The 25,108-nt window shown below is 39.8% G+C and overlaps 1 protein-coding gene across 4 annotated transcripts in view; it reads left to right on the forward strand.

Annotated features, from left to right (window-relative positions):
• The window catches only part of LAMA4 (laminin, alpha 4), a 158,306-nt gene that overhangs the window by 37,147 nt on the left and 96,051 nt on the right, over nucleotides 1-25,108 (forward strand). For all 4 annotated transcript variants that reach the window (XM_011970603.1, XM_011970605.1, XM_011970602.1 and 1 more), the window contains exons 3-5: nucleotides 643-744; nucleotides 9,997-10,121; nucleotides 15,470-15,550. In XM_011970603.1, coding sequence (XP_011825993.1) covers nucleotides 643-744; nucleotides 9,997-10,121; nucleotides 15,470-15,550 — 308 coding nt within the window. The remainder of the gene's footprint in view (nucleotides 1-642; nucleotides 745-9,996; nucleotides 10,122-15,469; nucleotides 15,551-25,108) is intronic.

A 25,108-nucleotide genomic window follows, 5' to 3' on the forward strand; every position in this document is an offset into this window, starting at 1 on the left:
TTTGCTAGGACGAGGGAAAGTCATGTGTTCCTCGCAGCATTATGAAGACAAATGAAATACATATATGAACAGCACCCACACAGGACTTGACAAGTGTAAGAACTCATTAACTTCCTTATCCCTCCCTTTAACATGTTAGCATCTGCAGAAACAGATGTTTTTAAGAGCTGAAGTTCATGAAAGACTCAGCTCTAAGTTGCTGTACTGTAGCTAATGATTTCTGAAACTAGAAGTCTTTATTTATAGGGAGCATGACCTCACCCTGACTAATACTTAATTGTGGTCTTCTTTTGTTCTGTTTATACTGAAAGAAAACATTAGCATTTTTTTCTCCCTTACTGTTACCTAAAACCTTCTTATTCTTCCTTGCAATGATAAGACAGTGTTAAAGGCATTTCTCTTGTCCTGAAAGGTAAAAGAAGAGGAAAAAAGTTATGTAACAAAGAAGATTGTATATACATCATCTATCACTGAATGGTAGTATAAATAGTTTATTTTAGTATGTTTTGTATATATCATTTAGTATATTCATTTTAGAAATGTTTAGATTGTTTAATAATCACGTCTCTGATTTCTTCTCGGAAAATATTGGCCAAAATCAGTCTTTTCAATAATCAAAATGATTTGGTGTGTCTGTTGCAGAAATGCAATGCTGGATTCTTTCGCACCCTGTCGGGGGAATGTGTGCCCTGCGACTGTAATGGCAATTCCAATGAGTGTTTGGACGGCTCAGGATTCTGTGTGGTAAGTTGGGGCACCTATAACACTTCACATACTTCACTGGGCATTTGCATCTTGGGTGAAGATAAAATATTCTTCGGATGTTTGTGCTACATAAGAACAAACTGCTAATCAAGTGCTTTTGTTCACCCTTCAACTTTTCCTGTGAAACACCTCATATAAACTACTTCTGATTTTAAGGGGCCACCAAGGCATATGCATGAGTGTGCACATGCACCCAGAGGCTCCTGCCCCACCACCCTCACCAGCTGGTTGCCTACTGTAGGCCAATGGTGGTGGGATTGAAAATAATACGCAGAGGAGGAACCCATACATTCAAATTCCTCTGTAATCATATAATTTGCCATATGTTTGGCTTCATTCCACATAAAGCAGAAGAATGAAACAGTTGTTGTCTCGCCTATTTCAGAACCTAAAATAACCAGGTCTATAGATCAAAATTAGTTTTTAAAAAAGAAATTTAAATTTGAACCCAATAGCTGATGAAAATGAAAGCTTTGCCCTTGTGGTCTTTGCAAGTCTGTGTTTAAGCCCCCAGGAGACTTTATTTTTTTCCTTAACTGAAATGAATTCTCCAATAGACTGTTCTTCATTGAAGCATGATAGAGCCTTGTGCGGAAGATTGAGAAGTCTTCCAGCAGAAAAGTACTTGCTACATATTTCCCATTTTTAATGAGTGGACTGACAACTTAAGTGAAAATGGGTGTTGAAATATTTACTGGAAGTGGCTTCAGTGGAAGTCATAGAGGGCATTTATAAGGACTTATGCTCAAATAGCATGTTTTCCTTTGTGAGCTGTATGATACAGCAGAAAAATTCTTCAAGTTCCTATCTGGCCAAAAAGAGGCTTTCCAAAACTACAAGGGTATTTTTGCATGAACTATAAGAATACTTATTTAAATGCACTCAACATTTGCATAATTGTCCCTATTAGATAATTTTTATTATAAATGGCCTCTAAGGTGTGTACATGAAAGTGATATTTTATTCACGCATTAAGATGCAAATGCAAATGTTTTTATTAATCCTTAACCCTAGAAGTTGCCATTTTTCTAGGGACAGAGAATTAAGTGACAAAATACTAATGTTGCTATCTCTTTGTAGTGTTTATTTAGTCCTGATATTTGTTCTGCCTTCCCCCATCTTCTTAAATAAGCATTACAACCAGGATGTCCTCTGTCGCAGTGTAGGCATCTGCAGCTGCCAAAGTCTACCCCTTTCTAATGCTTCCAGCTCCGGTTTCCTGTTATTTTAATCCCAGTGACATTTGGGGGAAAAAAATCCCATGGATACACTTGAACTAATAATGTACATCTCTGATAATTTGACCAATTAAAGGTTGTTTGTTATCCGATTTATCAAAATATAAAGTAGTGGAGACTGTCAGGCACATCAGCTGCTATCAGGCAGTCAATATTATGAAAGACTGAGATAAATTAAAAAGGGAAGAAGTCCCTCCTGCTGGTGCCTATTGAAACCAATGACTAAACCACTCTTTTTACAATGACATTGTCAGAATGGGAATGGCCATGGCTTTATCTCTGACCTAGTGGTGAGCTTCTGAGAGGGACAAACATCATGTGATTCCCTCCAACGTCTTGTGACATAACAGGTTCTAATAAATGTTTAGGGATGGGCTAGCATATACACATTTACATGCACACTCAGTGAAACCTTCCTGCAATTACTTTGTTCCAACACAGAAAATTAATACAGAAAGAAATAACCATTTTATTCATCTTAATGATGGTTCCTCCACCTCATCCTGTCCAGAGAAAAATATCTTTTTTCCCTTATTAATGTAATATATGTTCAGTGTAAGAAAACAAACAAAAAATATAGATACATTAGTATAATTGCCCTGTTAAACAGATTATTTTAAATATAAATGGCTTGAAGTACAAAGTAAAAATCGCATTCCTATCCCCCAGAGCTACACATATAGATGTATTTTTATAAATATAATTTAGAAAGAAAACAGATATAGGGACTAAGCACGGTGGCTCACACCTGTAATCCCAGCACTTTGGGAGGCCAAGGCAGGAGGATCACTTGAGTTTAGGAGTTCAAGACCAGCCTGGGCAATATAATGGGATCCCATTTGTACAATAAATAAACAAAAGAAAAAAGATATATTTATATTTAATTAAATGTAAGTGAAGGAGCAGAAAATGCTTACACATGAATATTGGAAGAATTTTTTATTTTTACTTAGTTGCAAATATGTTAAGTCCGTGGTGTCACACTGGAATCAAACTCATTTTTTTCTGTTTCCTTTGGTGCCCCTATCCCAGCTTACTGACGGAGAAGACCCAGCTTTTTCAGCTTCTGCCCTATTGTTCATTCTCAGCTCTCAGGGAGCCAGAGAAGCCAGGGCTCCAACATGAGCACTTGTTGTAGCTCACTCTCATCACCAGTGTTTCAATCAGTTCTTGCAGGTTGCCTGACTTACCTCATTTCTCTCATTTCCTGTAAGCAACCAAAAATAAAAGGCGTTCTTTTATCTCATTTTGTCTTATTTTGCTTTTCTTTTGAAGAACTATAAGACCTCTGGATCTGCCTTGTCCACCTTCAATTACTTCTAATTCCTCAATTCCAATGTCCAAGGTCAATTTGACCTTAAAATTTATAGACTGATTTTAACTAAGCTTTTGGTAAAGCTGAACTAAGCCATTCGGCCACAAAATATAGAGTAGACAAAATTATGCTACCATTTTACACATGTCAAGCAAGCGAAGAGTTTTTATTTACTAGTGGAACACTGATCTTTCAAATACAGAATAGCGGCTAAGTGAAAATAAAACAGCTTAGAAATCGACTATGTTTTGAGTGTCTTTCCAATGAGCCACTCTGCATCTTATGAGAACTGGAACACATTGGACAGGATTCTCAGCTGAGTCAGCTCGGTGGGGCCCCAAAGGCAGGCAACTCTGGTGGATATGGCTGGCTCTCTAGGAAGGTTCTAGAAGGAGGCACAAGATAAGAATTGAGGGGAAGAAACAAGTGGAAGCAGATAGGTGGCTGGTGGCAGAAATGCCTGGTCACAGGTAATCCGTATTTCATCCCAGCCCTAGAGGCTTAAGTACATAGAACCAGAAGGAGCTCTAACTAAGGTTAGTTACCATCTAAAGAAAGAGTGTCATTAGGATGTCATTAGGAGGGTCAAAGAATGTCCTTTGTCATTAGGAAAAAGCCAGGAGCCCAATGGCCAGAACTAGAATGGGACAAACCTGACCTGAAGTTCACCACAGGCACAGGGTTCCTCATTTTCCTTTTGATTAAGAATTAATTTGTCCGTTAATTTAATTCATCCAGATGAACTTCCAGCCTACCCTAAGCACAATGAGAAGGGAAGTAATCCAGTATATTGAAGGCTAATTGTTTCTTATTAGTCTCAGAGCTTAATTAAAACCCTATTCAGGAAAGCAAAGATATTACATCTTAGTTTCTGCAGACATTAGCATTTTCATGATTTTTGAACTCTATTTTATTACTGTGTAAGGCAGAAATCAACCATATAAGTCCCTGTTAAGACTAAGGATGTGTGATCAATAAACCAGCATATTCATTAGGTGTCCAAGAACAGGAAGAAACTGATTGTAGAGGCTTCTTGTTCCTGTTTTTCTTGCAACTATAAAATTGGTATCTAGATCAAGTGCATAATCCTTTCATAAAAACTTTGACAATTTTTCCATCTGTTGCAAACCTGGAAAAACCTGAAATTTTGGAAAGCGTCATCAGTTTGGTTCCATGATAACTGAAGTTCTGAAACAAAGTCAGAAAGTTTCATGTCCAAGGAATTCTAAGGTTGGACAGCTCAATGGAGTCTCCTGTTGCTGTGTGCCCATCAACATAAGAATATGACAGAAACTGGCAGGGCATGGTAGCTCAAGCCTATAATCCCAGCACTTTGGGAGGAGGAGGCGGGAGGATCACCTGAGGTCAGGAGTTCGAGACCATCCTGGCCAACATGGCGAAACCCTGTCTCTACTAAAAATACAAAAATTAACTGGGCATGGTGGTGGGCTCCTGCAATCCCAGCTACTTTGGAGGCTGAGCACAAGAATTGCTTGAACCCAGGAGGTGGAGGTTGCAGTGAGCCAAGATCGTACCACTGCATTGTAGCCTGAGCAACAGAGCAAGACTCCATTTAAAATATATATATATATATATGAGACAGAAACTGAATGCAGATAATGAGTTGTCTATACATTGTTCATCATTTCTCTCCCAACCTGAACTTGGTCCTTCCCATATAGTCCCACCTGAGTTGGTAACAGCATTACTCTGCTGGTCCCCCATGCTTAGACACTCCAAGTGCTCCACTGATCTCCTTTTTTTCTCCCCAGCTATCAATTTCACATCATATCATACCAATTCAAACTAGGAGAGAGCCTGCTCTCATCTATCCCTTCCCACTGCCTTGATTCACAGCCACAACTTCCCTGACCACCGATACGGCTTCTCAACCACTCATTGTCTGTCTCCTGCTCCAGACTCTCCTTCCTCTACTCTCTCTCCCACACAGCAATGGAGACGTCTTTCAAAAACATAACCCAATCAAGGCATCCCTCTTTCCAAAATCCTCCTGGAGTTTCTCCTCTAGCCACACTGAGCACACTGCCACCTAAACATACTTTGTTCTTTCACTCTCTTGTGCCTGAACTTGTTTCCCCGTTTTCTACCTGAGATTTCTTGAAGGATAACTTCAAGGCTTAGTTCAAATGTCACCACCTCCATTAAGCCTTCTCCAACTTTCTCAGGAAGAGCTAAAAGCTGTCTTTCCTTCATCTTTGTCCCATAGCAGGTATGTACTTTCTGCATACCTCAGACATAGCCCTTCACACACTGTATTATTCTTTGTTGACCTCTCTGTTTCCTTCACAAGTCTGTGAGTTACTCAAAGGCAGGAACCAGGTCTTCTTCATTTTAATAACAGATACAGCCCATTGTCTATTATATCCGCTTAATTAAGGTTTGTTAAATGAATGAATAGGTTACTAAAATAACAAGCTACCCTAACTGCAAAAATCTTTAATTTTGTAATTTATGAGATACTTGGGTCACTTCTTTATGGCAGTAAGATGTACTGTCTTATGCTAGAAACTCAGGCTCAGGCCCAACCCTGTATGTAACTAGCAAACAGTGCTGCCAATATTAAGTATTTTTATTTAGACCTTTGCTTATCAGAGTGTAATCCAGACCAGCTGCATTGATGATATTTGGGAACTTGTTAGAAATGCAGACCCTCAGGATGCAAACATCCTGACTCACAATCTGCATTTTCACCAGATCTCCAGCAGATTCACGTGCACATTGAAGTTGGGTAAGTATTGATCTACATAGAGAGCAGTTTGCAAACCTTATAATATCATAAACCTTTACACTGTTAAGGATTATTAAAGATACCAGAGAGCTTTTTTTTATGTGGACTATATCTACCAATATTAACTACATTTGAAATTTAAACTGAAAAAATTTGTAATCCTTATACATTCATTTTAAAATAGCAATAATATACCAATTGCATGTTAAGACAATATGTTTTTTATCAAACATAAACATATTTTACAAGTTGAAAATATGTTTAATGTCTGGCTTAATAGAAGAAGATGGATTCTGCCATCTGCTTCTGCATCAGCCTGTGTGATATCTTGTGTTGTGTAACCTCTACACAATTTCACCTTACACATATGAGAAAATGAGAATGCAAAATATAAGAAAAATCTTAGTATTATTTAGAAACAGTTTTGACCTCCCTGGGCATACTTTGAGATCCATGGATCTAGTCTTGCATAAAGCATGCTGACAAACACAAGAAGGCAAACCAGATTCTTTTGAACCTTCTTCCTACATTATTCTGGTCCTGTGACCAAGTAGATGAGAGACATAATTTCTCATGTTGGGGAGGCACAATTGGTGTCCAAATGGCATTCCAAACACTTACCTGCAATCGATTATCTAGATACAGCTTTCTTAACCACTGGTTAAAAGTTCAGAATGCTAATTTCATTTTTAAGTGGAGTCAGTTTATTAAAAAATAAACTTTTCCTCCTGTATTAATCCATGCTCACACTGCTATAAAGTCATACCTAACTGCTGTGCCTATGGAGTAGCCATTCTTTATTTCTATACTTTGCTAATAAACTTGCTTTCGCTTTACTCTTTGGATTAAAAAAAAAAAGACATACCTGAGACTGGGTAATTTATAAAGAAAAGAGGATTAATTGGCTCATTTTTCTGTGGGCTGTACAGGCTACTGCTTCTGAGGAGGTCTCAGGAAACTTACAATCCATGATGGAAGACAAAGGGGAAGCAGGCACATCTTCACATGGCCTGCGACGGGGGCAGGGGAAAGAGAAAGAGAGTGCACAAAGGGGGAGGTGCTACACACTTTCAAACAACCAGATCTCATGAGAACTCTATCACAAGGCAGCACTAGGGGAATCGTGCTAAACCATTAGAAATCACCCCGATGATCCAATCACCTCACACCAGGCCCCGCCTCCAACATTGGAGATTACAGTTCAACATGAGATTTGAGTGGGGACCCAGAGCCAAACCATATCACCTCACAACAACATACTTTTTTATTGTTGTCATTTTTGTTTTCTGTTTTTTAAATGCCAGAGCACTGAAGGTAAAACAGAAGACATTTTGCAATCTCAAAGTAAAAAATTATCAGAACTGGAAGAAACTTGAAAGGTCATCTAGTCTAAATCGTCACTGTGCAGATAAGGGAACAGAAAACCAAGAAGATCAGGAGACTTGTTCAAAGTTGACCAGCTAGAAAGTGGAAGAGCTACGGTCCTTTTCTCCCTGCCTCCAGCACTCTGTCTGCCAATCTCCCAGAATGTGCATCGAAGCCTTTTAGGGAATTTCATAATAAACCTTTTGAAAGAAGGCAGATAAGGAAAGTTCATACTTGCATGCTGAGCATTTAGAGGGCAAGAGAAATTTGGTGGCTTTGCTCTTGAGGGTCGTTGCTTCCCATGGCTGCCATGGCAGAATTAAAGCCCTAACAAGGAATCTAAAGCATCTCTCAAGCCATAAGGGGACAGAATTGGGAATTAGCTCATTTTTGCAGCATAATAGTCACTTTGGGCACAAAGAATGGCCTAACATCTTACAATGGGCCTGTTTTCTTCTGTACAGTGGGGCTTCATCTGTCCAACAAGAACTCAGACAAATTTAACCCCAGCCTACAAGCAGTCCTGCCAGATCGTTTATGGCTTAGGTTCATGGTAGTTGGGTAAGGCTCATTGGTTTTTCCTGGGATGAGAGATTGCCACAATTTTGTATTAGCTTTGGGTGTTTATTAATTTCCTTCATTTGCTCCAGACACAAATTCGTTAATTCACCTTTTTCCCTTTTCCTTCATTTTTCCCCGATAAATATTCCTGAAGGCTGACTTAGCACAAGACACAGTATTATGAACTGTGAGGGAAATATGTTACCATCCTGTTGTCTGCATATCACACTTTATTTTTCAGTGTTTCTCATTGATCTCTTAAGCAGTCTGAACTAGCCCCTAAATTCTATTCTGCAGACATAATTTTAATCAGGGTCTAAAGATTGCTCATACCTGATGGCTGATCAAATGCGTGAAGAACATTCAACCGGGATAGCTAGTTGCCCTTATTAAGATTCTTCCCCTTTGACTAATGTATTGATATTATATTTCACTTGAAGCTCAAAGTGTTAGTAACACCGATGCTTTCTAATGCATTCATTTTACAACTGTTTGTTAAGTCTTTTCTTCAGCAATACTGGAGAAGCAGTATAATATGGAAACTAACAATTTCACTTCTGGAGCCAGATTTCCTGAATTCAAATCTCGCTTTTGACACCTACATCTGACCTTGGGCAATTTACTTAATCTCTCTGGGCCTCCATCTCTTCAGATGTAAAATGGTGGAGGGTGGGGTGGCGGGTGAAATAGGAACCTATTTCAGGATTGTTGTGAGAATTAAGTCAGTTAATCCATATAAAATGTTTAGAGCAGAGCCTTGCTATTCTTTTATTCTGAACCTCAAATAAAGCATAAAGGCCAAAACAAGGAACTCAGAGTTCAGCCTACTGCTATTCCATCTTGCTTTCCCAAGGTTCCTCCACTGTTTTTAAAAAGTTGTTCTGTTGAAGCTCATATGCATCTGTGTGACTAAGGCAACTGCTCAAATAGGAGGGTGCTTCTTCAATGGCATTCTAATTCTAACAGTATAATTTTCCACTGCAACCCCAATTCAACCTTTATACACTCTGATGAAGGTAAAGATGAAAATGTAGAGCTAATTGCTTTGCCTTGAACCATCTAGTACAATCCCATAGAAGAAAGCTGTTTGTGTGTTAACTCACTGCCCCTTGTAGAAATTAATCCATCAGTTTGACAGTTACTGAGTGCCTACTTCATTCGAGTTAATGGCAATACGGTGCTAAAAGACACAGAGTTGGAGAGGGGTGATGAGGCTGAGAATAAATAATAGCACTACAATGTGGGTGGTGGAAAAGAAGGAAGGATTCTGAAAGGGAGAATTAGGATTTACTTTCAAGAGATTTTGCAGCCTAGTGTGATCTTGAATGATGAATGGCATTCCAGACAGAAGGGTCAGCCTGCTTTGTGCTTTTACTCCTACAATCCTTACTGGAAGTGGAAAAATAGTGCAAAAACAAAAACAAAAAAAAAAACCTCCTTACTGTTTCTTATATGTCACTATCCAAGATACCAACCCATGAGCAGAATGCTCTTTATCTACCTTCTACTCCATTTATACTACAATCTGACACATTTTATCCTTCCAAGACCATAAATCCTTATTGTTCCCGTTGTCATGGGTAAATACCAGAAGGATGTTTTTTGGTTGGTTGGTTGGTTGGTTGGTTGGTTTCTCATTTCATAGTCATTCGAAGTCAATAAGCTGATATTTCTGGAACATCTAGGGTTTGATCATTCTAATTATCACTCTGAATTGAAATGAGTAACTGATGAATAATCTCCTCTGCACACAAACTCCAGAGTCCCTAGGCTGCTAGCACACACACAAAAGACCAGGAAAAATTCATTCGCCACTTACCCACACTTTCTGGCATTGACAGGGGCCTGAGTGACTCCTCGTACTAATTAGTACTGCCACACACTGTCTGTGCTATCTGACCTGACGTCCCTTTTGCTTGAAAAAATATTGCATGATGCTTAGGTTTGCTGTCTCTAAAATTTCTTTTGCATCCTCATCAATCTTCTTATCTTTTGTCTCATAGCATTGCCAGCGGAACACAACAGGAGAGCACTGTGAAAAATGTCTGGATGGTTATATCGGAGATTCCATCAGGGGAGCACCCCGATTCTGCCAGCTGTGCCCCTGTCCCCTGCCCCATTTGGCCAAGTAAGTCCTAAAGGAGGATGGTCTCTTCTAATGATCAGTCTATGTATTTTTTTATTTTGTTTTGTTTTGCCTTATCCAGAGTTCTGAAACTTCTCCATAGGCAAAACCTCATATTGAGATGAGACTGGAAAAGATAGAGAAAAGGTTTCTCATCTAAATACACCACCTGGAAAACTTAAGCACTCACAATATAGATGATAGCTCTGTTCCCAAAATATTGGGGTACCTCATAAGGTCAATAAAGTCTCTTAAGTTTTATAAGCAAGGATAGTCTCAACTTTTCTTGACTATCCCTTGACCTAGAGCAATCACAACTGGTAATACCAACAGACTCATCATAATATCATATTTTCAGTACTATTGCCTCTTATGATTTTCATAAAGGAAACATTTCCCTGCATATGGCTTTTCACTCAGAATTAGAACACAGATCAACAGAATGCATGCTTTAGGCCAATCAGCTCACAGAAGATTTACAGGAACACTTTCTGGCTATGTTTTGACCTGAGTGAGAAGTTAAAGGAAAGAGACATACATTTTAATGGAAATAATGGAATGTTTCCATAAATCCAGTAATGAAGTCATCACTGGCCATTTTACTCTCTTTAAAATGACAGAGTATGGAATTTAACAGGTATAGTGATACATGGTTTTCCAAATAACCAATTCTCTGACACCAACTGGGTGTCCTACAACCAATTTGGTTCTGACACTAAGTTTCCACAGTCAGCACAGATCCCATAGGTTAAGAAATCAGTTCCACAAGATTGCCCCCATTACAAATGTCAGCCAAAAATGGGGTCCCCACGCTAGTTCACACTTCTTCCCAGAAGACCGCAAATTTGGGAAGGATCCCTCAACCTCTCCCCAGGTTTGACAATTCATTAAGATGACTCACAGAGTTTAGAAAAGTGCTATGCTTATGACTGTCAGTTTATTATAAAGGTTACAACTCCAAAAGAGCTACATGAAAGTGATGCATAGAGCAGGATATGGAGAGGTGGGAGCGAAGGAGAGCGTGCAGAGACTCCATGCTCTCTGCTGGAGCACTGCACTCTCAGCACCTCCATGTGTCACCATCCAGAAGCCCCCCAAGCCTTGTTGCTCAGGAGTTTTTAATCAAAATTTCATGTCATAGGTATGATTGGTCAAATCATTGGCCATTGGTAACTGAACTCAATCTCCAGCCTCTCTCACCTCCCTAGAGGTTGGGGGTGGGGAGGGTTGAAATTCCCAACGTCTAATTACATGTTATGTTTGGTTCCTTGGTGGTTCCTCTGGTCATGGGCTCCCATTTTGAAGATATCTAGGGATCCACTGTGAGTCACCTCATTAGCATAAACTCAGATATGGTTAAAAGGTGACTGTTATGAATAACAAAAGACAGTCTTTTCCCTCAGGAAATTCCAAGAATTACAGGAGTTCTGTGCCAGGAACCGGAGACAAAGGCTAAATACTGTGTTTTTTTTTTTTATTATGCCACAAGTGGAAAGAGTAGCCAATCTAGGTTCATATTCATATTTTGACACATAATACCTGTGTGATCTCAGGCAAGTTACTTTCTCCCTAGATCTCCCTTTCCATGGGATTTGAAGTCAAGAAGCCTGGGTTCAGATCTTGGCTCCATTCCTTGGTTCATTTACCAGCCCCATATCTCAGATTTTCTCTTAGTAGAGTAAGTCAAACTAGAAAGTACAGATCTGCATCATAGAGTTGTGAGGACTGGACGAGGATATGTGGGGAGCATTTGGGTTGGTGCCCTGAACATGGAAAGGTATGAGGTAGATGTTGCCTTTCTTGAACACATACCGCTGTATTTTTGCTAACACTTAGATTTTTCTTACTCAATGCCTGGCACTGTTCTAAGTGTTTGGATGTAATATTTATGTAATTGATAGCTGTTTTAAAGATTAAATGATACGCATAAAATGACTTTTAAAAATCTGAATGCTTACTACACACACACACTCACTCATATTCACACACTTACTGATAAACAGAAAAGAAAAAGAGAGATGGCAATCAGATTCCCCCGAAGTTTTTTCCTTACCTGAACACCAGTATCAACTAACATTTTACCTAATAGCTTGTGATGTATTCAAATACTACGACAAGTCTAACAGTCAGAGTAGTCAGACATTTTTCAGCCCCATCCTTCTTTAGAAACTATTAAACTGCCTCAGACCTTGCTCTGTAATTTTTCATGTCTCATAGTATTAATAATGTGTGCAAAATGGATGGTACTCACAGTGAGGGTAGAAAATGCAAACATTAACTGTTCTGTTATTTTCACTCAGGTATGTCCTGATTTATGAGCTCCCTTCACTCCGTCTTGGTATAGTTTTTCATTGTTCATTAATATTCGGCTCTCAAGCATTAGTCTTAATCACATCTGGTGAGATATTTAGCACAGTTCTCTTGCCATGGTGTATTTTGTTAAATATATTACCTCCAACTTCCTCATAGCTGGTTTCACTCATTCTCTCATAAAGATGTCGTGTAGCCTCATCTGCTCAGAAAAGGTTTATAAGCGTCGAGCTGCAGTTTTTTCAGACAGTAGCAGATGAATTAGGCAGGCAATCTCAGATGGTTCTTTCTAATTATGTTGTTCCACTTTTGCCCTTTTCACCCTATTTGCATGACAAGACTTTCTTATCTAAATTACCTGGTCTTAGGATATGAGACCTTTAGAACATCATTCCCTACGGACTGAGAAGCCTTGTCTACATGCAATCATATATTTATTGAGCACTTATTATACACTAGTATAAAAACTGGTATTCAGTACTTTTTATGTGCCAGTCATGCACTAGTCGCTGGTGACACAGCAGTGAATAAAACAGTCAAAAAATCTCATCTTTATTGAGATAGGTCAAAATACAGCAGTGTTTTGAAACTCCTAGAGCAAATGACCCTTTACCTTTTGAATCACATTATCCAGTATGTTCGTTGAGCAAGAAGCATTTCTGAATGCTGTTAACTCTTTAAGAAATGAAGTCAAAAGTTGCCAACTGTGAAGTGAGTCTCCTTTCCTGAAAGAGGAAACCATTTCCAAAGGCGTCAAGGCACCATGTCTGCCCATGATTTTTCCCTGTGTAAGTGGATCCAGGGTTCAAAGAAGCACTGAAGGGACTTAGAGAATGTGCTCTAAAGTTGGGTACATATTCACAGATATGAAAACTCAAGTCTCTAATAGTACAGATTCAAAGCTGAAAAACCTACTGAAAATGAAAATGAAATCAAAAGTGTGTCACCTATAAGTAAATATTATGTCGGTGTAGGGAGGAATTAGTAAGGGTGTGAGAGACCAAGGGATTTTACAGATTTTTCTCTGTAGTGACAACAGCTCTACTTCTTGAATCCCTTGCAGGGGAATCTGGCTGCAAAAAAGGAGAGGAGGGGTTAGTCTGTGATCATGGAACAGAACAAATTTTCTTGGGTTCTAAAAAGTTCTAACCTTTAATCTGGCCTTATTATTAACTTAGGTAGCTAATCTCAAATACTAATTAAATATCTTACCAAACATCAAATGCCCATTGCCTCTTTCAGCTTTTTAAGGAACTCATATTGCTACTTTCTATAGAAATGGAAGTTCCCAGACTTTTCGGAAAGGCGTCTAGTTTAGACTCTGAATTACACTTTGAAACATTCATGAAGCTGAGCCCACAGACGCAGGACTTGGATTTCCAGTTACAAGAAAGCAAGGAAATAATGCTTGAGGGGGTTAAGCAAACAAACAAAGGGCCGAGTCTATTTTTCTCTAAGTTCCTAAGGATTTTCTAAGAGCAAAAGACACCCTTCCACTGGAAATGGGCACCACGGTGGTTACAGTGGCTGAGAGAGACGCAGTGTTTTCCCTCCCCTAGCCAAAACCAGACAAAACATAAACAGTCAATGCCGATGAGAAACAAAAATGAACCCTTGAGGGCTGGCCCTGCCTGCCGCTGAGTCTGCCTTCACCACAGAGACCAGTGGTCATGCCGTTGTTCCCAGGGACGATTTGCATAATGTCCATGTATTTATCTGGGGGTTGGCCAGACGTCCTCCATCTCTACCAGTAGCTATGGAAATTGCTCCAATTAAGGAAAATGTCATCTGTTTGAAACAGCAGGACATCAGCTACAGGCAGATGACTCCAGATGCCCCCAGCAGATGTTGCATCCTTCAAGCGTGGGCAGGCTGCTGGGTGGAGCACCTTCAAAGAAAGATGGAAGTGGGGGTTCCTGTTCTGGACTCTTAACTGACCGTGGTTCTTTAAGTAGGCTAAGAAATCAGAACAAGCAAAATAAAGGGTAAAAGGGGAAAGAAATGGAATTTTGTTGGAATGTTTTTATCAAACTGTTAGAGAAAATAAATTGTGGGTGTTGCCTTTCACTGAGAAGCACATATTGTTTTCTGACTGATTTTAGAAGTGTCTTCAAATAAATAAACACATCTATTTGCTTTCCTCCAAACACCATTAGGGTAAGAAATGCTGATACATAAAGGAACAAGAGAGCAACGGGTCACACTTTATTGGTTGTACAGTACCAAAGCCAAAGCTAATTTAAAAGTCCTTAAAATTTTACACACACACACACACACACACACACACCCCTATGCCCCACACAATTCATGTGTCTATGAAGAATTTTCCAAACACGTGGAGACCATAACCCCATTTCCCTTGCCTTAATAATGAGGAGACTTATTTATTCCACTAAACCAATATTTTTATTACTTTTTTGTCCTGTGTCCTAATTTTTATTACCTTTAAAAAAAAAGGAAGAAGAAGGAAGAGAGAGGGTTCCATGGGATAAAATCCTTTTATGGTGGGTCCTGTGTTTTGCTGCAGTACTTGACTGGGACTTTCATCAGCTCAGCCAGTCTCAGCACCCTCATTTCCAATGTCTAAAGTACACATGAAAGAAATTAAAATTCTGTGGAGATTATGTAGTTTAGAACTGGTTCCTTCCCTTTAAAACTGGACAAGTTCTAGTGCAGAAAAAAAGGGGAAACTTTTAAATGACTACACAGACAGTGATGGAAATAAAAGGGGATTCTCCTATAAATCCAAAATTGCAGGTAGAATTTGATTATTTCCAGCTTTGGAATACATGTTTTGGACTTGTGCTTGAAATATACATATAGGACCTGGGAAACGGCCCCACCAACAAGTGGCATTTTCTTTTGGGGCCTGCTGGCCTAACCTTTCCTGCAAGGTAAAATGCGTACAAGTTTAAATAAAGAAAATGATTACACCCATTAGAACTTAAATGGGACCATCATAGAGGTAATCTGATAAAAAGTTAAGACAGTCTCTTCGGTGTTGTATGGAATTGACTTCTAATATTTGCTTCCAATTTTAGTTTTGCAGAATCCTGCTATAGGAAAAATGGAGCTGTTCGGTGCATTTGTAAAGAAAATTATGCTGGACCTAACTGTGAAAGGTAAGCCAATAAAATTCTCTATTTTCCGTGTAGGTCAAAGGAAGCTTTCTGTTTCTCACACTCAACAGCTCTGCCATACTCCCATTCCGTTGGTCCTGAAGGAGATGCTTAAGTGTGGTTGGGGGATGCATTTCAAAATCCCTTAGGGAAGCTTCTCCCAAATCCCATCCCCCAGATACAGCAAATAACAATATGCTTCCTAGAGCTTCAGGCCAGGGCCACATCTCAGCATAAGCACACAGGGAAAAAGGAAATTGAGGACACGTGTTTTGAAAAGACTCTCTAGATGATTTTGGTAGTACTCTTTTCTCTCTCCATCATTGACGAATACTACTAAAATGAGTGTTCCTCAAAAAAGAGTGAGGTTTCCTCAGTAAATAAAATGTGAATTACCTTTTGTCAATAGAGCAATAAATTAGAAAAAAAAAAAACCCACAAAGCTATTATTTTGCCCATTCTTTATACCAGCTTTATACCATACTAAAAAGTAAACAAATTCCACAGGAGTTTGGGTTTTCTGGATCCCTGGCTGGTATTTACATATGACATTCTTTTCTTTTTTCTTTTTTTTTTCTTTTTTTTTTTTATTATATTTTAAGTTCTGCAATACATGTGCAGAACATGCCGGTTTGTTACATAGGTATACATGTTCTATGGTGTTTTGCTGCACCCATCAACCTGTCATCCACATTAGGTATTTCTCCTAATGCTATCCCTCCCCTTGCCCCCTAACCCCTGACAGGCCCTGGTGTGTGATGTTCCCCTCCGAAGAACATGTGGTGTTTGGTTTTCTGTTCCTGTGTTAGTTTGTTGAGAATGATGGTTTCCAGCTTCATCCACGTCCCTGCAGGACACAAACTCATCCTTTTTTGTGACGGCATAATATTCCATGGTGTATATGTGCCACATGTTCTTTATCCAGTCTATCATTGATGGGCATTTGGGTTGGTTCCAAGTCTTTGCTATTGTGAATAGTGCTGCAATAAACATGTGTGTGCATGTGTCTTTATAGTAGAATGATTTATAATCCTTTGGGTATATGCCCAGTAATGGGATTGCTGGGTCAAATGGTAATTCCGGTTCTAGATCATTGAGGAATGGCCACACTGTCTTCCCAATGGTTGAACTAATTTACACTTCCACCAACAGTGTAAAAGTGATCCTATTTCTCCACATCCTCTCCAGCACCTGTTGTTACCTGACTTTTTAATGATCGCCATTCTAACTGGTGTGAGATGGTATCTCATTGTGGTTTTGATTTGCATTTCTCTAATGACCAGTGATGATGAGGTTTTTTTAATATGTTTGTTGGCCGCATAAATGTCTTCTTTTGAAAAGCACATGACACTGTTTTCTAAACCGCTCTGGGCTTTGCTCATGTAAGAAAGGCCTTCTCTGCAGAGCACGAGAGGCTTTCCACTGAACGACTCCTGGTAAGATATTTCCCATTTCCTCCACCTGCCAGCTGCTCACAGTGTTGTAAGATAAAATTACTTTTGCTAAAAGAGCCTCTCAGACAGGTTTTCTTGTTTTTAACAGAAATGCCATTAGCATTGACCTCACCATTGTGTTTAGGCAGCTAAATGATGTGTAGTGCCCTAGAGACAGGAAAGGAAGAGCCAAGCAGAACTAGTCAAGCACCCAGTCACTCATTTGCAGGCCCTCAACAGCACAGACGGGCTCACAAACTCAACCTGGGGCTCAAAATGTAAACTTTAAATTATAAGCAATCTCACTTCCAAAGAAAACACCCTCTATCTCTCAAAAAGTGGGTCTGAAACTCAAAAAAAAAAAAAAAAAAAAGCCACAGTATCTGTGATACAGAGAAAAATCTTTGCACTTGGAAGGTATTATTATTATGATTATTAAATGTGCAAACTGTGGATAATTATTTCACTAAAGGGTTGTGGACTTTTTAAAATGTATTTATTTATTGCCATAAGAGGGAAAGTGAGCTTAGGGCCCACATAAATTTCATCTCTTAGGAGGGACTGACAGAGATGATCAATTACATTGGGTTGATTAATATTTGTGACACACTTATTCTATATTTCCTTACTTGGGGACACAGGAATAGGAGGCACCTGATCTACTTATTTTCTGGCTCACAGGAGGTCTGCGGCAGTTGTTAATCAGCCAGGATGGAGCTTTTTCTTCTCAGTATCTGAGGTTAAATTCAGTTTAGTTTGATAATGACTAAGCAGTATTGCTAATGGGTGTTCGATGGCCCCCATGGGGAGAGTTAATGGCCTTAGATAGAGCCCTGCTGACCAAATGCAAAGCTCCCAGAAGTGAAATCGCCTGGACCCTAAGGGCACAGTCCTATAAAACCACACAGGGGTGCAGAGAAGGGTTCTGTCATCCCAAACCCTCAACAGGACAGCATGCCCACCTCTGACAAGAAATTACAGATAATAAATGCCTCAGCCCACATAGGAGGCTCATGAGCTCTGCCATTACCCAGTAAGACTGGGTCAGATCTGCGGCTGGAGTGGTAGGCTCCAGACAAGAGCAATAGTCTGGGAAGTGAAAGTAGAGTATTGAAAAGAAGAGATTTGTGCATCAGCCTGGCTAGTGTGTGTCTCAGCTCCACCACTTTGTGACCTACCCGGGCAAGTTCTTTGACCTCTCCAAGTGCCAATTTCCACTTGTACGGAATGGAGAAAATAAAGTTACCCATCTCATAAAACTGTTATGAGATAATACCGTAAAGTTTTTAATATGGGACCTGGCCCTGAATAAATGCTCAGTAAGAATTAGCAGGTGACAGTATGAGTCATGGTGGTCATTGTCCAACTTCTGTTACTGCCGAATGTGTTCCTGGGACACGTTGGCTCATTTCCTTGAGTCCCAGTTTCTTAGCTAGAAATTATGGTTCTGAGCTAAATAATGCCACTGATTAATGGTCACTTCTGTCCTTATTGCATTACATTCTTCATCTGTCATCTTCACAGCCACCTTAGAAAAGGTTGTATTTTGTCATCTTGCAGATGAGGAAACTGAGCCAGAAGGGCTTCATCTTCCAAATGGTGGTGGCCTTTGCTGCTTTTTATTTGTGTTTGACCCTGGGAATAAGAGGAGGATTTCTGCTTGAACAGCCAAGCTCTTAAGTTGCTGAGTTAACATTTGCCTAACCTGTGTTTTCCATGTATTTGTGAACTTGAACCTCTCCAAAAGAGCTTTTCTAAATATGCAGCTGATTTGTATGGATATCTGTTTTAAACACAGGTAATAATTAGTTCAAACCAAGAATATGCTAGTTCTTTTTGCACTTTAGAGATCATTGAGTCTGTCTCCGGGAAAACTTTGGATTCCTGAGCCCTCCCCAACTCCCCTTCGCCACCCACTGAAAAAGAATATCCAGGGCTCAGGCCCAGGACCTGTATTTTGACTTCCCATTGGATTCTTATGCACCAGGACTCTTACTGCTTTGTGAACTACTGCTCTACCTTGACCTTCAATACCACACTCTCATACTAGGGACGTATTTCTCAAACCGTGACTTAAGAATGTTGGTTGTCCTCGGAAATGAAGGTTTGTGAGTTCTCGGTGAATATTTTCCCAATTTTATGTTTAATTTTAATAATAACTTTAAGGAAAACATTCATTGAAACATGTTCTGGACTTTCTGCTGTGTCATGTTATAAGAGAAGATCTCCCTCACTGCTGGGAGAAAATAATAGAGGTGACAGTGTGTCAATGACACATTGCAGACAATTGGAAGTCAAGTGGCATGACATCAAGGCAAACTGTAAAATTAAAGATTCCAAAATGAAAATTGGTGAGACACATAAGTTGTCACATGGCACATGGCTGGATTTGCATGCTGAATGCAGGCAGTCTCTACCACATCATTTTGCAAGTGGACATTTGGTTACAAGACAACATCAATTATTGTATTGAATTAATGTGAATCTGAAATTGATTAGTTTCATAGTTTTATTTATGTTGTATTTGAAAATTTATTTTGGTTTTCAAGACATGTAAAAACCATAGACACAAGGAGTTTCTACCTAGCTTCATGTTTGAAATATTTAAAGATAATTCAAGGTAACACTGGAAGGGATATTATATGAAAATGTTTTTCCTTTTAAAAGAATCCATGTTATGTGCAAATTTGCAAAACATTGGTCTGAAACATAAAGCATGTTTTACTTACTCTGCCTCTTACACTACTGGGTAAAAAACAGCTCAAGCACACCCACCTGCCTTAACAATTAGGTCCATGAGTGTTGGCCTGCTCTGGGCCCTACCTGTTTTTCCTCCTTAAAGACCTTCTCCCACCTCACACTTTAAACTCCCCATGTTGGACATGCTACTCCCCAAATCCACCAGATCAGCTGGCAAGCTTTCCACATTGTATTGTATTTAAACCATAATCATGATGATAAAAATAATAACATTTATTAGGTACTTACTGGGTGGTGTGTCAGGCACTGTTGTAAAAACTTTACAGACAATGACTTAAGCCTCAAAAGCCCCCAAAATCCTCTGGGATACCATTTTCACCCTTATTTACAGAGGAAGAAATGCAACATAATTTAAGTCACTTGCTCAAAATCACACAATGGCTTCTTTATCTGTCTGTGAAACCATGAGCTGCTTGACAGATGCAGTATCATATCCTTCCTCTGTCTATTCCTCCCCCAGCACAGTATCTGGCATGTTGAAGGCCTCAGTTGTTTTTATTTAAGTAAAAATGATTTTTTCTCAATAAGAAATAACAACAGCACTTTTCATGTTCCTTTAAAAAAGGTACTATGTAGTGACAAGAGTCAGTCATTCCTTGCCCTGTTTTACCCCCAACCTCCCACCCCATTTCAGGAAAATGGAAAGGGTGACCCAGAGTTGACTGAGTCTGGCTGAATAGAGATTGCACATGGAAGTTGTCTTCTGATACAAATAATTGTAAAATGCACAAGCCTTGTAGAGTTTTGCAATTCTCATTCTCATCCCAGTAGGAACAACTAAGAACATTTTGAAGATGAGGTGCTCCCTTGGGCAGCATATATACTAAAATTGGAATAACCCAGAGAAGATTAGCATGGCCTCTGTGCAAGGATGATGTGCAGAATCGTGAAGCAGCCCACATTTTTTATCCCACATGTTCTCCCACATATGAGGGAGCTAAAAAAAATTAGCTCATAGAAGTAGAGAGAATAATTCTGATTATTAGAGGCTGAGAAAGGTGGCAGGTGGTAAGTGATGGGGGGAAGGCTAGGGAAATGCTGGTTAACAGACACAAACTTACAGCTAGAAATAAGTTGTAGCTTTCTACAGCATTCTAGGGTGAATATAGTTAATCATTTAGTTTCTGTTTTCCAAAAACTAGAAAAGAGGATTCTGAATGTTCACAATACACAGAAATGATAAATGTTCTAGGTGATGAGATATTAATTACCTTGATTTGATCATTATACATTGTATACATTTATGGGAATATCACTCTGTATCCCATAAATGTGTATCATTACATGTCAACTAAAAAATAAAAGGGAAAAAAATCCTTGTTCAAGACTCACCAGCTTCACCTGCCCCCAAATATATAATATACAGTAATGTGTGTAGTGTGTGTGTGTGTGTGTGTGTGTGTATACTTAGTTCATTTAAAAAGTAAGATGAGGAACCTGAGACTCTGAGCCAGAAATGACTTAATCTAACATCACACAATTGGGTTAGCAATAAATCCAAAACTAAAACCCAGGACCCTCAACGTACAATACCATTTTCAGTCATATGATCTCAATACCACAGTATTCACACTGCCTCCCACAGCAGCTTTAATAGTATACTTTCATGCGTCACACTTGGTGGTGGAGTGAGAAACATGCTAGGACTACATGATAATTGATATGTGAGTCTTGTTGCTTAAGGATCAGGAGAAAAGAATGGGGCAAATTAAAGCAAATCCAAAGTGACTTAAACCCCTAACAGGAAAGGCAGTACACAGTATCATCAGAGATGAAGATGATAATCATGATGATTTCAATGATGGCCTTGATGATGGAAAAGAAGAATAAGGAAGAAGAACAAGAGAAAGCTAACATTTATTGAGGTTTACTGTGATGCGGGGATTTAGTCTAATCCTCTCTGAAGACATCAAGTTTTTCACACTTAAGCCCTGTTATTTGCATAGAGTTCTTATGATTCCGTACTTTCTAGCTTGCCCAACTCCTGAATTCTTGTCCTGTGACCCTGAATAGGTTACATACGTTTTCCTAGCCTTATTTCTCAGTCTTTCATAAAGTGGAGAGCATTTACATGGCACCTACTTTGCAACAAGTGCTTTTTTTTTTTCCTTTTTCATGTCATTTTGTTTCATCCCAATGACAGCTACAGAGTGACATCCCTCCCAGAAAGATTTCTGAGCCACCTAGCCCAGGAGTTTGAGCACTCTTGATAAAGACTTTCAGTGCCAGTTTTAGAGCCCAGGGAGGAGGAGCAGAAGAGAAAGAGAAAGGGCGGGCGGAGTGGGAGAGCTTCAAACATTCCTGAAACAAAGTTTTTGGTCAAAATAATGTTTTTTTCTAAACAAAGTATCTTTTGGTTGTCCATTTTGCCCAAATAATATAATCACTAACCAAAATGGCAAAGTTTCATATGCCACAATCCTTTCTTTTGAGCTATAAACTTATCAGTTCTATTTTCCCTGGATGGATCAAGTCATTAATAGACTAGAAATGAGATTATGGAAGAAAAAATAGGATCAGGCTACAGGGCACCAGGGCTCCAACACTGACTCTAAACTCAAATACTGGTGCTTTTGTGTCTTTGTTGTTAGTTCTTTGAGGGCAGGCTTGGGCACTTTTATAATCATTAATTTATTAATTAGTTCATTCTTTAATGCTAGACTGCTGGAGTGGAAAGAACATTAAGCCTGGAGTCCCACGGAGGTTTGAGCTATGCAGCAATGAACAAGTCATTTAGCTTCTCTGCCTTCTAGCTTTCTTATCTATAAAAGTAGGGGTTTGTCAGGAACTATCATAAGTAAACTTTTGTATGCTCATTTTATTAAATCCATAGGGTTCAGTTTTGACTACAACTTCAGAGTTATAGTCAAACTCTGAACCTACCACCAGAAGATGTTCTTGAGACTCAGAGTAACTCAAAGTAGGTTTCCACTGTGATTGAGATTCCAACTTACAGAATAGAAAATTTGAGTTTTCTCTTGTAAAAGACCAGGGGACCTCCTATGGAAAGCACATGCAGTGGAATTAAATGGAAAGAAAGTTACCAGCATCTGACTTCTATGAGCTTGGGCAAGCCCCTTCACTCCCAGACCTTAAGATTCCCAGCTACACATTGAGCTGGTAGATCTGAGTCTCATTTCAGTCAGCCCAAAAGCCTAATATTCTCTGTTTGGTGAATCGCAGCAAAGGACAGAAATTCAATCCAGCCACACATTCCATAGAGGAATAATTTATGCTGCCTTAGGGACCTGCAGGTCTATAAATCTGAGGTGCAAAAACATGAGAAAGTGTGCATAACAACACTCATTGACTATTTCCTCTTGGGGTGTCTCTTTGTGGGTTGTGTAGAACTTACACTCATCCCTGTCTTTTTATAGACGTGAGTTCTAAGTTCATATTCTGTATCATTATGTTTGATTCATTTGCTATTCTTTCAGAGCATGGGCTATGTGTTTTTCTTCATCCTGTCTCCCTCTATGCCTTACATACAATGGACATGAATTGTCCTTGTGTTGGATGAATCCACTTATTCATTTACAGCAGCAGCAGTGTGGTCCAGGGTGGAACAAAAGAAAGAACTCCAGGGTCAGAAGGTTTAGACCTTGCACTGTGACTTTCCAACTATGTGACCCTGGAAAACTGAAGTAGCCTCCCAGAATGCCAGGCCTGTGTGGCCTCCCTCCCAGGGTGTCTGTGGTAACTAAATAAACTCACATAGATGAAGCTATGAGGTTCAACGCAGGTAAAGAGTTTAAAGACTGACCATATACTATCACTACAACCACACCAAGAAACTGAGACATGGGAACAGAGGCTGAAGGAACATACACAAAATGTTGACAGTGACTTTTTTAGGGTCCTGGGATTACAGATGTGATTTTTTTTTAATCTGTTTTTCAAATGTTCCGAATCATAATTCCCTTACTTTAAAGGGAATCCTTTTTTTAAAAAATGTAGTGTTTATTATTACTGGCCAGGGCTTGTTGATTTCCTTGGAAAGATCTCCCTTCCTTTCCACTCCCAAGGCCAACACCCTAGCCCAGGCCCTCTGCACCCCACCCCCTCCCTCTGCTCTAGCCTGTAGTCCATCCTGCATGCTGAAGCCAGCACCAGCTTCCTTCACTACCACTTCCATCATGCTCAAAACCCTTTGCTGACTCTCCTTCTTTTTCTCTCTCATGCATCAGAACCAACTTCTCTACCTGACCTTCAATCCCATTATGATGTGACCACGTGTTCTTTCTGGCTACTCCCAAAGTGTCTGCAGCTCCAGTTGGCCCATCTTCCACACTAGTTTAGAGTCCACAGCAAAAGAGAGTGCACAATCAGCCAACAAGCATGTAGTTTGACCTGTACAGTACTCTTACAAAGTTTGAATCAACTTTTAAAAATTGCAATTTCACATAAACATCCAAATTTCCACTTTTTTCTCCAAAAATAAAATATGGCAACATAAGTCCTTCATCCTCTCAAGGCTCTAGGCTGGCAACAATCAACTGGAGCCTAGTAACAGCTGTTCCCTTAGATGGGGCCTACAGGCCCACCATTCACAGCAGGGCCTCTGCTGCCCTGCAGGGCACCTTTGGGGAAAGTAGGGACAGGCAGTTCTTTCTCTGGGCAGAGACAGCCTCACCTAGAATGCATAGCTTGGCAAGCCAAGCAAAGGCTGGATGGATTTCGGTCTCCGTTCTCCGACGCAGCTGGGCGGTCTCATCAAAGACCCAGCCAGCATGACCATGGGCACTGACTCTGCCCACACAACAAATGCAGGTAGGCACCTGGCCTCTGTAGGTGCATGTATCTAAAACATCCATGGCAGTCTGGGCTCCAACTCCATTGATTTGTGGTACTCTCAGCTCTGCCATCTGCTTTGACTCCAGGCTGGCTTTGCTCAGTCACAAGTTGCTTCCGTGAGCTAAGAGTACTACTACCTGCTGCCTCTTCATTCACCTGAAGATGGAGAGAATGCCGCCCCATGACCCTCAAACGAGAGCCCAAGCTACACTCCTGAGTCAATCCCTTTCAGCCAGGAGAATACCAGGCACTGACTGGCTCAAGCTTAGTTACTTAAACAATTCATTGTGACTAGACAGATCAATGTTTCTCAGCAGAGGTGCTATTAATGTTGTGGCTAGGACATTTCCCAGCTGTACGCTACAGATACATCTCACTGCAGTACCTTTGGCATATCTGGTCCCACCCATCATATATCATTTGTGTATAACAGTTCCCTGGCTGGATATACTAGTTCAATCCTATAGCTGGAAGTCTAGCTGAACTGAATGGCCTACAGATGAAGTGAACCAAATGATCTATAATAATGGGGAGGGGTGGTTCCTTAAAAACAAAGTCTGGTCCTATGAAGAAG

This window comes from Mandrillus leucophaeus, unplaced genomic scaffold (assembly GCF_000951045.1).
Source record: "Mandrillus leucophaeus isolate KB7577 unplaced genomic scaffold, Mleu.le_1.0 Scaffold96, whole genome shotgun sequence".
Taxonomy (NCBI): domain Eukaryota; kingdom Metazoa; phylum Chordata; class Mammalia; order Primates; family Cercopithecidae; genus Mandrillus; species Mandrillus leucophaeus.